This window comes from Puma concolor, chromosome B2 (genome assembly GCF_028749965.1).
Source record: "Puma concolor isolate L17-30 chromosome B2, mPumCon1.1.hap2, whole genome shotgun sequence".
In the NCBI taxonomy this organism is placed as follows: domain Eukaryota; kingdom Metazoa; phylum Chordata; class Mammalia; order Carnivora; family Felidae; genus Puma; species Puma concolor.
This window is the reverse complement of record NC_141671.1, coordinates 63,097,464-63,112,427: the sequence shown is the minus strand read 5'-3', so window position 1 is coordinate 63,112,427 and position 14,964 is coordinate 63,097,464. Positions and strand designations below refer to the sequence as shown.

The window sequence follows — 14,964 nt, the reverse complement described above, 5'->3', positions numbered from 1 at the left end:
GAGCCTGGGGCCTGCTTCAAATTCTGTGTCTCCCTCTCTCTCTGCTCCTCCCCTGCTCATGCTCTGTGTCTCTCTCCTTCAAAAATAGATAAAAACATTAAAAAAATTTTTTTAAGAAATCAGAAATCACTTCACCACTAAAATTATACACCCCTATACTAGTCAGAGTTCCAGTAAGAAACAGATAGTGTCCTTAATTAAGATAATTTGCAAAGACAGTAAGGCATGGATAGTGCTTGGAGAAACCAGAGAGAGAGGGAGTATAGCACTCAGGGGTAGAAACAGCAGGGAGCCATTACTACACCACTGGCTAAAAGGCTGAGAAGACAGAGTGGCTGCCAGAGCTCAAAGGGTAAGCCTACCTGACTGAAGCTGTGACTTTCAACGGGAAGAGGGAATGCTACCCTCTTTTCCTACCCTCAACACTATTTCTCAATGTAGCATAAATAACTAAAAATGTAAGATAGGCTATTTCTTAAAAACAAACAAACAAACAAAAAAACACAGATTTCCCTAGAAAATGATAATGAAATGAAAATCCAAGATAGATATTGCTAAATCATCTTAGTAAATCCAGACAGACTCAACTTTAAACACACTGCTCTTTAACGTAATGAGCTTAGACTGAAAATCATTTTTTGAGATCAACACCACATTGCTTACATAATATATACCAAATAGAACAAAAATCTAATGAATGAAAGCTTTAATTTGCAAACACTACTCTGTATTAAGTAGTATAGTGAAGTATACTCCGATTATTGTCCTGGCTGGATAAAAGATATATATATATATCAAACAGTAGAACTATCAAACAGTCCTAAGTGACCATGCCTCTGTTATGTTATTGAAATGGTATTAAATGTAAATTCCAAGAAGATTTAAGTTCAGCTGAAATAATGTTCCCATAATATGTTTGCAGATTGGGAATCCATTAATCAGGTTACGATTGGGACTATATAATGCCTAAAGTCCCTCATATATCTGAGAATTTGTGATTCACATTCAAGCACTCCAGAAACACTGAGAAAACCCATAGCTCAGAAATTCTCTAGTTTTTCATTTGAACCAATTTGTATTAAGATTTTTAGAGAACGAAAAACCAGTCTTTAAGGTGGATATACCAACACATATCAATGGGGCAAAGAATATGTGCTTCACACAATTACTCCCCAAATAAAATAATATATGCAACAGAGCTTGGCAAACTGGAAAGCATTTTCTCAATGTTACGTGTTACTATCTTCTTTAAATTTATAAATTGCTTATTATAATGCTTTACTTATTTTCTGAGGAGTGATATGTAAGTAAAGCTTCTCTTTAATAATGTTTATTAGAGAACAAATTATTGTTTAGATATGCAAACATAGAAATTAATGTTTAAAAATTATCAGAAGTTTAAAAATTACCTTAAAAGGGAGGAACAGCAGAAATATCATGAAAGAAAAACTTTATAATACCTACCCAGTATAAATTACCCAGGCAAGATAATATTTCTGTGATATTTCTATCACCTTAACATATTTATTGCTAAAAAGTAATTTCATCAATGTAGCCTTCTCTGGTTGATTCCCCAACTATTTTAATGCTTTTTATTCTGCTTAAGCACATTTAAGTTGCATTCTAAATCAGCCGACCCTTGAACAACATGGGCTTGAATTGTACGAGTCCACTTACGTACAGATTTTTTATATAAATATATTACAGTATTATAAATGTATTCTCTCATGATTTTCTTGAATAACATTTTCTTTTTGCTAGCTTGCTTTCAGAATATAGTATGTGTATATATATATATGTGTGTATATATATATAGATATACATAAACAAAACATGTTAATCGATTGTTTATGTAAGAATATAGTATATATATATACACACACACATATATATATACACACATACACACAATACATACACATACACACACACACACTCACACACACACACAATGTGTAAGACAACTGTTTATGTAATCGGTAAGGCTTCCTGTGAATAACAGACTATTAGTAGCTAAGTTTTGGGAGAGTCAAAAGTTATACGCAGATTTTCAACTGTGTCCTCAAATCCCTTGGTATTCAAAGGTCAACTGTATTATAATCTGGTTCTGTCAGTGTTCTAATGTCTTTTCCATGCATATATTTGTTCTGTTTTCCCAAACAACTCTCCCCAATGAAACTTATTACCTAGGAAAAATAATTTGATAATATCCAGGTAAATTATTTCATTTAACATGGTAGAAACCAAACAATAACCATTTTACCTTAATATTTTATAACATGTTCTAAGCATTAATGATTATGTGATGGGGACGGATGTGGCTATGGAGAAAATGCTTTATCAGCAAGCATCAGATTTCAGAAAAGACTCCTATTTACCTAATTAATTTTGAGAGAAACAGCTCCATATTAATGTATCCATCGTGAATGTTATTTATTATACTGTGTACAGTAGAAATACATTACTTACTAACCTTTAGCAGATAGATAGCTAGGTTATTCTCTGCAAGTGAGCAAAATTCCTGAATGATAGTTGAAAGATAATTGAACACAGAGCACTTAGTATTTTATGAAGTCTTATAGATGACATTTTGTAATTTTCCTTTAAGAAAATATCAGAATCTTTAAATAAGTACTAAAGAATTTTGTTTTCTTTTCAATATCTCAGTATACAAGCCTTTGGGGGAAAAACCCGGAATTTACTGGTATGTGATCATAATCCAGTGGAAAAAAATACAAAATAGTCCTACTTTTTTCCAAATGGTTTAATATGGACTAATATTTCAAGATAATTTCTGTTCAGCATACATTTTAAAACATGAACTTAATTTTGCATAACACAGCAAAGAGCAAAATAATCATGAAACTGTTTAATTTAAATGAATTTGCAGGCTATCGGCAATGATATCCAAAGGACATCTTCCTAGGCCTAGGATGACTCACACACCACTAGTTTGATCTATTTGATGTATTAGTCATGCCTCCATTAACACATAGGTACTGAGATGCTACCTTTTCTGTAACTAATACAAAATAGACATACATTCAAGATGCTTAATGATCCTTTGTTAAATGCCCTAAATTCCTAAACAAGTTCAAATAATTAAATGGCAATCTGTTTCATTATTTATTATCAATTCTCTATCATTTATAGCCAAAAGATAAGAATAAAAAAGACATTCAAAAACTGAATGGAGGGCCTAATGTAACTTGAGCAATGGACTAAAGTGTTTTTACATGTGCAGTCTCATTTAATTCAACACTCTACTACAGAAGATTGATGAGTCAAGCTCAGTCACTTGTCAGATGCTCCAAGGCAGCTGAGTCACTCTAGGGTCTCAAGTGTACCTTACACTAAAATATACCCTTCATTTCAATGAAGTGATATACTTAGAAAAATTGCATACCTCTCTGATTTTTATTAGTTAATTGATTTGGGAAGAAACTTCCACAGGGCTGACAGGAACTAAAATATTCCAAGCCATTAATTTTATTAGGTTTTTAAAATTCAATACATGATGTCATTTCCTGTTCTCCTGTACCTTGAAAAATAAGCATGACTAACCTAATCTGAGAAGGGGAAAGTAGTAATACAGAGTAATACAGTTAAAATGTAGAAGAAAAGATTCAAACTCAGCTCTCTCTAATTCAGGATTTTAATTAGGGCACCTGGGTGGCTCAGTTGGTTGAGAGCCCGACTTCAGCTCAGGTCATGATCTCACAGTTCATGGGTTTGAGCCCCGCATGGGGCTCTGTGCTGACAGCTCAGAGCTTGGAGCCTGCTTCTGATTCTGTGTCTCCCTCTCTCTCTGCCCCTCTGCTGCTGGTTCTCTGTCTCTCTCTCAAAAATAGACATTAAAAAATATTTAAAACCCAGCAATGTTATTTTGAGAAAGTAAGAAAGATTTAGTTTTGAATGAACAATGATTTCAGACCCAATGGCCAGATGGCTTTAGATAATATATACCAGAGTGATTCTAAACAATGCTATATTTTATAAAAGCATTCAGTTTAACAATAAAATTGCTTCTATTGGGAAATGAAGTCAAAGTAGTGCATAAAGCTGAACTCTAAGTAAAGTAAAATTCCCTTGTCTATTTTGGAAGAAAACTAACCTACAGTACATTTATCTACAGCTATCAAAAAACCCACTGAAACATACATCTTGGCAAATGTGTGAATGAATGGGACATATGTGTACAGACACAAATTTTCATGTTAATATTTGAATTTGTCTACAAAAAATATGTTGCCATATAATGGAATTTTCTTTCATTAAATATTATATGTATGAGCTACTTCCTAAATTGTCAAGATTCTAAAATGGCAGAAGTAAGAATTATGGCACTTTACTTAATCAGGCCTACAATTTTAGTAGTATTTTACTATTACTACATTTACAGATTATTAAACAGGAGTAAATAACAAGAAGCACTAAACTTGACATGCAAATACTCTTTTCATCTTTCTTGGAAAGATGTTGCGTGTTTGTCTTCAAACTGTGCAAGAAAGGATTTGGGAAATGTCATTACTGTAGCAGTAATGCAAGAGCCAGAAGAAAGAACATAGAGAGAAATGAAGACAGTTAAACAGATAGAAACTGGCCAATTTTCTTTTGTAGATAGTCATGTAAAGAAAGTTATATGGATCATGAATCTTTTAATATATATTTACACATATATATAATTAAGAGTATTTCTTAATGATTCCATTCTTTAGTTGTTTTTAAAAATGTTATTAAATAATATTTTGAGATCAGAAGCTGATATAAATAATTCATTAATGGAACTGGAAATTATATAAAAGGTAGCCATCTTCCCCTAAACATACAAGAAGCAAAGGTGGCCACTTTCTCCAAACGATGTATTTTTATTCTTTTGATGGTAATCAAAGTATTACTATCTTTCCTATTGAGATCTTTTTGTTGCTGTTCCTTTAACATTCATTTCAACCAATATTTACTGAAGCTCTATTAAGACTGTCATAGAGGGGCACCTTTGGTGGCACAGTCAGTTAAGCATCCGACTTGGGCTCAGGTCATGATCTCACAGTTCGTGGGTTCAAACCCCGCAACAGGCTCTGTGCTGACAGCTCAAGGATTCTGTGTCTCCCTCTCTCTATACCCCTTCCCTGCTTGTTCTCTCTCTCTCTCTCTCTCTCTCTCTCTCTCTCTCAAAAATAAAAATTAAAAAAAAAAAAAAGACTGTCATTGACAACTGAAGACCCAGTCTTTATGCTTGCAGCATTCCCAAATCTAGTGGTGGGACATGGAAATACAAGCGGAAAATACACTGTAATATGATAAATGCTAGAACAGAAGTACAGCACATGCAAAGTATGATGGGATGCAGCCAAGGGGCAGAGCAAACTTTCAGGCTCTGTGTGTTCAAGGAACAACAGACTCAATATGCCTTTCTACATTCTGACAGAGTGTGGGATCATGGCAGTCATTTAAAAAGGAAGTAAGATCCAAGTACAAAAGAAACGAGAAATCCAAGTACAAAAGATCCAAGAAAGAAACGAGAACACTTACACTGCTAGAGACACAAATTGCTCTAGAGACACAACCCAGGCTAGACTTTACACAGTCCCATAGTGAGACTTCCCTTGAGTGACAGAATATCAAGGATTAGCACAGCAGAGTGGAGAGACAAATGAGTATGTGTGTTCAGATTTCCTGGAATCTATACAGAGATCCCAATTTCCCTTCACATAAGTAGCACCATTGATGTAAGTAAGAAACAAAGGTTCCATTAAGGCTTATTATGTTATTTAGATACACTGGTGGAGAATTTTTCCGCCAAAACTGTTTTAATTGCTTATTTTAGGTGACATAGTATGAAGTAGTATCCTATATCACATCTATTTTCTATTTTAGTTCTGAGGTCCAGAATCATCTATGGTGTGTGTGTATGTGTGTGTGTGTGTGTATATACATACACACACACACATATATACTATAAAACATAGTAAAGACCTCATGAATAAATGCCAGTATCTGAAAACCAGGTAAACAGCAACGTCACTTGAGTTTCCTTTACAAAAGGTTATATACATTATATATAGACAGTTTTTTTTTATATTGCCTAAAGTAAGACATCATTATTTTTTAAAGGCTTCATTTTATTGATTTACTTTGTTTTCAAATTTTCACATAAAAATTGGGGAATGGCAACTAAGTTTTTATAATCACCTATCACCCTCAAATATATCAAACGTGATCTTAAAAGAGACCTAAATGTACTAATATTTAACACGTTAATAAAGCATCAATCCAATTATTCACTTCTATAATGTAATCACAATAACATTTGTAATTGTTGGTATCACTACAAACAGAGATAGTTTTCTTCTTGCTGTTTTCTGGCTATGAAATTCTTCAGTACGTGAGTGTATTATTAACAAACATTTTAGTAGAAATCCAATGTCAACAAAATCAACATTCCAGTCCTGTGAGCCTATAGTTCCCTCAATACTAACTAGATATGATTTTGTGATTTCAATGGATGCATTCAAAACATTGAGCATTTGGTACTCCATTACCATCCCCATCAGCACCACACTAAACAACCTAGAACTGCATCTACTGCATGTAAAGACTCTTCTGTCCAATGTGCGCCATTTCTATGATGCAATGAATGTGGAAGAGATTTCTACTCAAGGTTTTCAGTATTTATTACAGTGAATAAAAGAGAAGTAAAACACTGTGGAGAATAATTTTGTATTTATTCCTTTGATGACTTACAGGACAGTCTTTTCTATAGAAAATAGAAATCATACATTAATAGAAAATCTAAGTAGAATTTTTAAAACCTCATTTCAAAGGCTGGGATTACATGTTACTAAGTAAAGCAAAGACATTTTGGAATAAAACTAGACATGAGTAGCACAACTATATGTAATTGCTAACCTCTAACCTTGTGAGTATCATGAAGTGGCAATTTATTTGAAATGATATTAAATAATTCTAAGATTTTATATATCATTTATATAAAATATTTAAGATTTAATACAATTTGTATAAATTTTACTAAATTAAGAGTCTGCAGATTTTCACATTCCTTTCCTACAACGCAGCATAGCCAAAAAGGTCTTCTTTGAATGAGGTAAGGAGTGCCGTATATATTTTATAAGAATTACTTATAAATGCATCAGCTACAATTATGTCATCAGGAATTACTTATCCTTACCTTTCTGACTCAGAATACCTAAACAATTAAAGAACACAAATTTAGAAGAAAGAGAATACAGGCTGTGCAAATTTTACTGATACAGCATATATTCGCCCCCTATTATATAAACTTTTGCTAGTTCAGTTTTATTAACATGATAATTTTAACACAATCACTTATTTGTCTGTGGAGCTATTCCTTTCTCATTTTGCCAGCTAATTAGCCCAAAGAAATAGATGTGCTCCCACATGATTTATACATCGAATGTCTAAAATCACTCATATTCTTACTCATTTACAGAACAAATGGCTATCTTGTCCAACTTCTATAAATCCCGGCACTGTCTCAACTCATATCTCATGATCATGACCAGCAAAATCTCTGAAAATCATGCTTAATGTGCACACAACTTTGTGTCACTTGCTGACATTAACCAAAAAAAGCCTGCAAAACTGGCTTCACTTTCCATTTGTCATCAGCAGTCAGTTTCAAGATAGGAATTTAACCATTGAAAAATCAGATTCTCTGGATTATATTAAAACAACAATAAAACAAACAAATACTAGTTTCTGGTGATAATTGTCTTATTAGCCAGCTTGTAGCATCACATTTTGTGTGTGTACTGTAGCTTCTTATTCTAGGGGACACTAATTAGTTTTAAATGGTGTTAAATACCATCCCTGCAGTTGCAAGTGCTTCTCTGGGATTTTTACTAGAGAAAAGAACTCCTGTAATTTAAAACCACTTTGTTTTCTTCAGCCACAGCTGTTAGTGAAACACTGACCTGTAGAAATCTTAAAGGTTTTCAACCCTCTCTCATTGCCATTAGTCTGCATTTATTTTCTAACACATCTTTTCCCCTTGTACCACTGCTCCTCCATAAATCCCCAGCCCCCAAATTGCTTTCAGCAGAGAAATTGCATTTAGCTAGTTAAACCCTTCTCTCTTTCCCTCCCTCCTCCCCCCTTACAAAGCCTTGGCTACTCTTAAAGAAAATTCTCCAACAACGTGTCAATTTTATATTGGCCACAAAGACAACTTCTGTTGGGGGAGGGGGAGGAAAGAGGGACTGGAGCTTGGCTGTCCCTTTCCACAGACAGGGATCTTTGTGGAGATCAGAAAACATTTCCTGCATAAAAAATCAACACACTCTCTAGTTGCAGGATCAGAGAGTGAGAGCGAATATGTATCAGCCTGTCCTCAAACGAATGGAACACATCCGTTAACCTTCCAAACAGGAAAAGTCATTTTCTCAAAATATGTCCGCTTTCTTGCATTATTAAACATAATCTACAATCTGAAATCCTCCGGTAGCTCCCCCACTGGGGATTGGGTGAAAGCTGAAAATCACTCCTGTACTTTCTCTTTTTCCTCTGCATTTCCGTTGCACTATTTTTTCCATCTAGCTCATCTCTGACACGCTCCCACTCTCCTCATGTATACCAAGAGGGGACCCAGAAGAGCAAAAAAAAAAAAAAAAAAAAAAAAAAAAAATCACACAAGAGGGCTATCATGTTTTACAGGATCAGCATGTGTTTTAATTCTGCCCTTCACCCTTGCCTCCAAGTGACTTCATAGCCAGGAGACCCCAGAGTTTGCGCTTCCAGTGGGGTTTCCTTGACCCACGAAAGAGCAAGCACACAGGATTTATTGTGCAATGCATTTTCTTTTTTTAATATCGGGCCTGTGGGGGAGGGGGATACCCGTGTCTTCAGGTGTCAGAAAGTCATTTGGTCCAAACAGACTTGCTATTGAATTTGTGTCACCATTTTGTCCTGCTTCCCCAACTTAGGGCAGTGCAACTAAAGGGGTCCTGCTTGAGACAGTGAGACAGGGCAAAGGCTAGAGAAAGTGAAGGTTACTTTTTTGCAGGGCTCTAGCATAAGGTAGAAATCCTACAAATTCATTTCACAGGTGTGTGCGTGAGAGAGCGCGAGTATATATCTTGGTCTCCCCAAGAGGCTGCAGCCAATAAAGAACCTGCCCCCTCAACAACCTCCAGGGCTAACTGGCCCCACGTTTTTGCCTCTCTTTCCTCCTGAATATTCCAGACACACTACCAGGGCATATTGATGAGAGCTATCCCATCCTCACCACCCTGTCTCAAAAATCTTGAAACCCAAAATTAGCTTAAGAGACCTTTATTAGTGAAGATCACAAACCAAATGACTCCAAAGATAATAGAGTTAAAGAGCAATGATTAAGCCTGTGTGTTGAAACATCACATCTTAATGCCATCTCTAAACACCCCTCCCTCCCATCTCTCCCTCTCTCCTGGGCACTTACCTTCTTTGGGCGGTCGCTTGGCCTCCCTGGTAAGATTGCAGACCTGGGTGGTTTGCAGCTCCTGGGTCAGGCAGCCCTCGGTCTGCTCATTCAGGGGTAACACCACGTTATTTAACAAAACCAGCGACTGGTCGTCGATCCCCCACTCTCCCAAATGCTGAGGGCAGGTGCATTTTGTATACATGATCCCACATGATTCTGTTCTCCCATTTTCTGATTTTAAGCAGCTCTCCAACCAAGTGCATAATACATGGCAACCAAACTGGCTTGGGCTCACCTTGTTCAATACCAAAAACTCAAAAAAAGATTTCTGATCTTCTTCCCCTTTTTTCTGTAATCCTGGGAAATCAGTTGGAAACACCCGACGTATCTGAATAAAATTTTTATCATATTGTAGAAAAACGAAAGCATTCTTGGAATCGCAGAGTTGCATTATAGAATGATTCTTTCTTAAAAGATCCTTTATTTTTTCATGGGAAAAATGATCAAACTGATAAGCCAAGAGGGAAAAGTTAGAGCAGCTAAGGTCCTTTTTGGAAAATTTCAGGTAAATGCTATATTTGGTTGGATCTGGATTTTCCAGCGTCCAAGTGCAGTTTGTAAAGTTTTTGGGAAACATTTCACTTACAGAATACGATCCATAAATGACTCCCTTCACCAAAGTTGAACACCAGAAGTCTTGGGCAGCATTAAATCCAAACATAACCAGGAGATAGGTGGAAAATATATAAATCAGCAGGTTACGAACAGCCTTCATCCTATGTCATTTGGCCTGTAAAAATGGCAATGAAAGTAAAATGCAAGTAGGAGTCTACACGCATTGAAGAAAGAAACTCCTTCCAATATTACAGCCAGCTGTTTTCAAGATTTCAGTAAAAAACCCTTTTTAAAAGAAGGGCAGGTAATTTTTTATTTTACAATGCTAGGAAATTATCGGTGGCTGTGTGAACAGCGCCCTCACGTGGTCATTCACAATGACCAAATTTTCTACATTCACTTTAAAAATAATATTTAATAGATTATTAACAGGAATGCTGTAATTTATCTACCAGGATTTCCTCCCAGTACATTATGATTCTATTGAAAGAGGAGGAAAACATACCTTTTAAATAATATCATAACCTAAGTTTTTAATTTTTGAAATCTTTTTAAGCAACCTATACAACCTTTTCTCTCCCTCAGTCGGCCCGAAGAAAACATCATCACACACAATCTAATCTGATAATCTGGGAACAGCTGTCATCACATTACTTCTTTTACCTTGAATATGAAAAGCAATTTTGATAAAGGATGGCCACAATTTTAAAAGCACAAATGATAATTTGTTGCAGATGAAACATCATCTCCCAAATACCCATACTTGTCTTTGCAGGGACCATCGTGTGAACTGATGGGAATTCCTGTGCAAAAACACCAACATTCATTTGGATTAATAGAATTTTAAGCCCATTATCTGAGAAAGGGCATAGATGGGTAGATACATAGGGAAGACTTGTTGTTCAACATCACCTCTGAGAACCAAGATTTAAGACAGTCATTTCAATGTGACATGCCCTCTTGGGATACATAAAGTGGATCACTGTATTAGTATCTGTATCCAAAGGCGATGTCGGTGAAAAATCCCAGAACCACAGCTGGCTTCAGCCTTTTAATTTTTTTTTTTTTTAAATTAGGGCTATTTTATCTAGAGTTATTTAAGATTTAACTCTAGTTACTGTAATTTAAGATTTATACATGGTAGATAAAAGACATTAGCATTTTCTTTCCTAGCAGATTTCAGTTACTGAATTGCTCCCTTTCCAACAACAGCTCCAAAGCTCCTTTTCTTTATGTTTTTTTAACCTGGCCTTGCATAATAAAGTAATCCTGGTTATATTTACCTCTGTAAGTTGTTATCCAAAAATAACTTGAATTTTTTTCAGCTTTAACCTTTAAGAAGTTATTTCTTAGAATAAATGACACTGCTTTTTTTTGTTTAGCCTTTGAGCTGAGAAAAGTGATGCCAAGTTAATTATAAAAGTCTTTAGGCTGCAGTCTCTTCCACTGTTCTGTAAACAGAGACAGACATACAGACATATAGACAGTTAAGAGTTTTCGTGTCTTTGCCTGGGTCCTCTCGGAACCAAAGGATAAAACCCTCTTCCTTCCCATTGCATAACACACACCAACGCATGCACACAAATACCAGTGACCGAAGTCCCTGAAGATAGATCTGCATTTTCCAGATCATAATTCAAATTCTATGTCTTGATATAGGAGAAAACAGCCCCAACTCTAAATCTCTATATAGCAGCAGTTTAAAATAACATCAGAACTGCTGGGACTATCAAAACAGTGTTCTCCGTTTCAAGCATATAGCTCAATGAATAATGCATTTTCTTTTTGAGAAAATAAAGCCAATGAGCACGTAAAGGTTAAAAAATTGGGAAAGTTGCAGGAAATTCTGGAAATAATTTCCTCTTTTTTTTTGCTGTTGCACTTTGCAGGCAATGCAGGTCTGCGCAGTGTTCTTCAGGATAGAGTGTAGGCGTTGAGAGCCAATGTGACAATAAGTGTCTAAATTAGGAATTCCATCCATGAAAGGGGCTTCATTTTATAATCGGTAACTCAAAAAGAGGTCGTATTTCTTTTCCTAATGAAATCCAGTACTTTTGCTTCCATTTATTTGACAGTGCATGTCTGCATTGCTGTGCTCATCAAGGATTAGAAAGAGTGAGGAAATAGCTCTGATTTCACTTTCAAGCTTGCTCAAGAGAGCCCCCTCAATATAATGCTCTTTATTTTAATCCTTAAGCCTTGGTGTACGGAGCCTTGTTTTATACTAAAGAATCAAAAATGAATCACTGAACTCTGCCGCCCCCCCACCCCCGTCCCCGACTGCAGGGCCAGTTCAAACAATTGTATTTCCCTTTTTTAAGAAAGAAAGAATGGGGTGGGGGTGTCTAAGGGATGGCTACCAAGATCTCAAGGATACTGTATTTATTTATTTATTTATTTGTGTCCTGCTAAGAAGCAAACCGGCATTTAGTTTAGCTATTCTCCAAACTGATTTTCTGGGTGACACTTTAGTTTAGCCGAACATAGACGGCGCCATCACTCCACTAAATTTTTTCCCCAATAGAAGACCCACTGCCTCCCCTTATCTTAACTTCCTTCTAACCTAAAAATTTCTCCTCATAAAATCACCCCAATCACACACAACCGTCAGTTTTTCTAGGTCTCCTTGCCTGTTCCTTCCGACCATGCACATCTCTTGAAAAAACAGACTTCTCTAACTTTTCAACTGCGGCGTTTAAGTAAATGCAGACAGTCGGGTTTGGTCGTAGCCCCTCCATCTGCCAGCAACAGCCTTTCCTTTCCTTGTCCTCCCTCCGCAAACACCTAGACGAAAGCTCCTCGGTGGCGACCCCTGGCAGAGGGAAGGTGACCCCTGGACCCCCTTCCTTACCTTCCACTCCGAAAGCTCAGGGAGGCTCTTGCTCTAAGACACCAGCACAGGCACGCGTCCCAGCAACAGTGACGGAGAGACTCCCCTTCGGTCCCAATCACCGTTGCCCATTTTCCCCGGCTCAGCTTCAAAAATCAGGATTTATTTTATTTTTTTTTAAATGCACACTTAAGAGAAGCAAAAGATGGGGGAGAAAAATCAAAGAGGGGAGGGGTGGGAGAAAAAAAGCCCCCAGGACCCCGGAGCCTGACGCCGTAGCCAACTGAATCCAACCTCCAACCGAGGGAGGGGGGAGCCCCCCGTAGAGAGACTCTAAAGAAACAAAAATATGCAAGTGGCTTAAAAGCAAGGATTTGTTTTTATCAAATCTACCCCCAACAAACCGATGAGCCAAGAAGCAAAGAAAGCGCTGAGACGAGAAGTGACCGGCGGCAGCAGCGGCTGCTAAGGCAGATTTGTTGGGGCGGTGGGTTTATTACAGGAGTATTCGTGGTCGGATCGGAAGGCTCAAGCTTATGCTCTTTCCTCTTTCCGCTTTCCTCCCTCCTCCTCCTCCTCCCCCTCCCCCCGCAGGTACTGATGGACGGACCGCGACTAAGGAGAGGGGGGAAAAAAATCCTTGGCTGGTGATGTCGGAAAGCTGTTTGAATGCCCAGCGAGGAGGGGCGCGAGAGGGAGAGAGATAGTAAAGCTCTGTCTCGGGTGTGCGCGCCGGCGCGCGGCGCTCGCTCTCCCCGGGGCGCGCGCCAAGGAGGGGGTGCGCGTCCCCGGGGTGCGCGTGCGCGCCGACTCCCGCGTGCTCTTGCGCGCGCGCGTCCCCGGGCGCCGCGCGCCCCGCGCCCCGCGCCCCGCGCCCGGCGCCAGCACCGATACGGTGCGCCAGGCGGCTGGCCAGAGGCTCGACGAGCGCTACGCGGCCGCTGTGCCTTCCCGTAGTTCTTGCCTCCCGGGGGCGCGGGTGGGTGTGCGTGAGAGAAGAGGAGGGAAGCAGCGGGGTGGGAAAGGAGGGAGGCCCGGCGGGAGGGCGGGAGACAAGCGGGCGGGAGGGGGGCTCCGCGGTGCTCCAGCCAGGGCCGCGGTAAGCCTGCACGTCACGGCTACTCAAAACCAAGCACGTCCCGAAAGCGGTATTTTCTGCGTCTGGGAGGTTTTTGCGCCCTCAGTTCCCACCGCTGGGGTTGGCGGCGACCAACTGTAAGGGAAACTCACTGGGAGGCGAAGCTAGGGGGTTGCGGAGGATTGGAAGGCGACTCTGAGTGTTGGGAAGTAAATACTGGACTTGATCGTCTCTGTCTTTCTTTCAGCGCTGACCTGTCGCAGCCGAAGAGCTGTCGTTTCATCGCCGGGGTTCAGATGAATTGATCCAGTCCTCAGCGGACGGGGCACATCTCAGTTCCCGAAATGCTGCGTGTCTCCGGCTGGAACAATACTAGTTTTTCTCAGCGAGGCTGCAATTAACATCTTGTTTGTTCTGGCTAGATACAGGCTTTGTCAGGACCGCGGTGCGGCGACCGAGGTTGGGCATCTTGCATTGCTTTCTGCATGGCAATGGGATCATGGTTGTGGGGGGGTCTAAACTTTTGTTTTCTTAATGTATCTGATTCTTCTTTAAGTTTCCCTAGTAACAGGTTTGTGGACAGTGGTAGAAAAAAAAAAAAAAACAAAACAAAACAAAAACGAGGCAAAGGGGGAGGAAAAGCTACCGGATTCTCGATTTAGCAGCAACAAAAAGGATAAATTTCCACCACTCCCCACCTTTATTTATTTGGCCCGCTGGACGGTTGGCTGACAAGTGTTTGATGAACTAGCTTCAGATACAATGCTGCAAAAGGTCATTCGCCTACTGATTATGTTTCTACTTGTAAACGCAGTTGGTAGTTTGCAAAACAAGTGGCAAAATAGTGTGGTGATTCGGTGGGGGAGACCAGAATGGGTAATTCCTATGAAGTGTCGGAGTCTTCCTAAGGGTGAGTGGCTTGAGCGGCAGGTGAAGTTGAATAAAACAAATTTCCATCATCTTCTCTCTGTACTCTTTCTGCATTTTTCTTCCTCTTGTTGT

General features: G+C 38.7%; 1 protein-coding gene across 3 annotated transcripts in view; it reads right to left on the bottom strand.

The window, feature by feature from the left end:
- ADGRB3 (adhesion G protein-coupled receptor B3) overlaps positions 1-13,627 on the bottom strand; it is a 731,624-nt gene extending 717,997 nt beyond the window's left edge. The window contains exons 1-3 of one of the 3 annotated variants that reach the window (XM_086707168.1): positions 12,906-13,626; positions 11,338-11,505; positions 9,458-10,229 (exon numbers count right to left, since the gene is read on the bottom strand). In XM_086707168.1, coding sequence (XP_086563294.1) covers positions 9,458-10,214 — 757 coding nt within the window. In that variant the 5' untranslated portion in view covers positions 10,215-10,229; positions 11,338-11,505; positions 12,906-13,626. Of the gene's footprint in view, positions 1-9,457; positions 10,230-11,337; positions 11,506-12,905 lie in introns of all 3 variants that reach the window. The other 2 variants (XM_086707169.1, XM_086707167.1) reach the window with 2 other exon arrangements.
- Between the last annotated feature and the right edge of the window lie 1,337 nt (positions 13,628-14,964).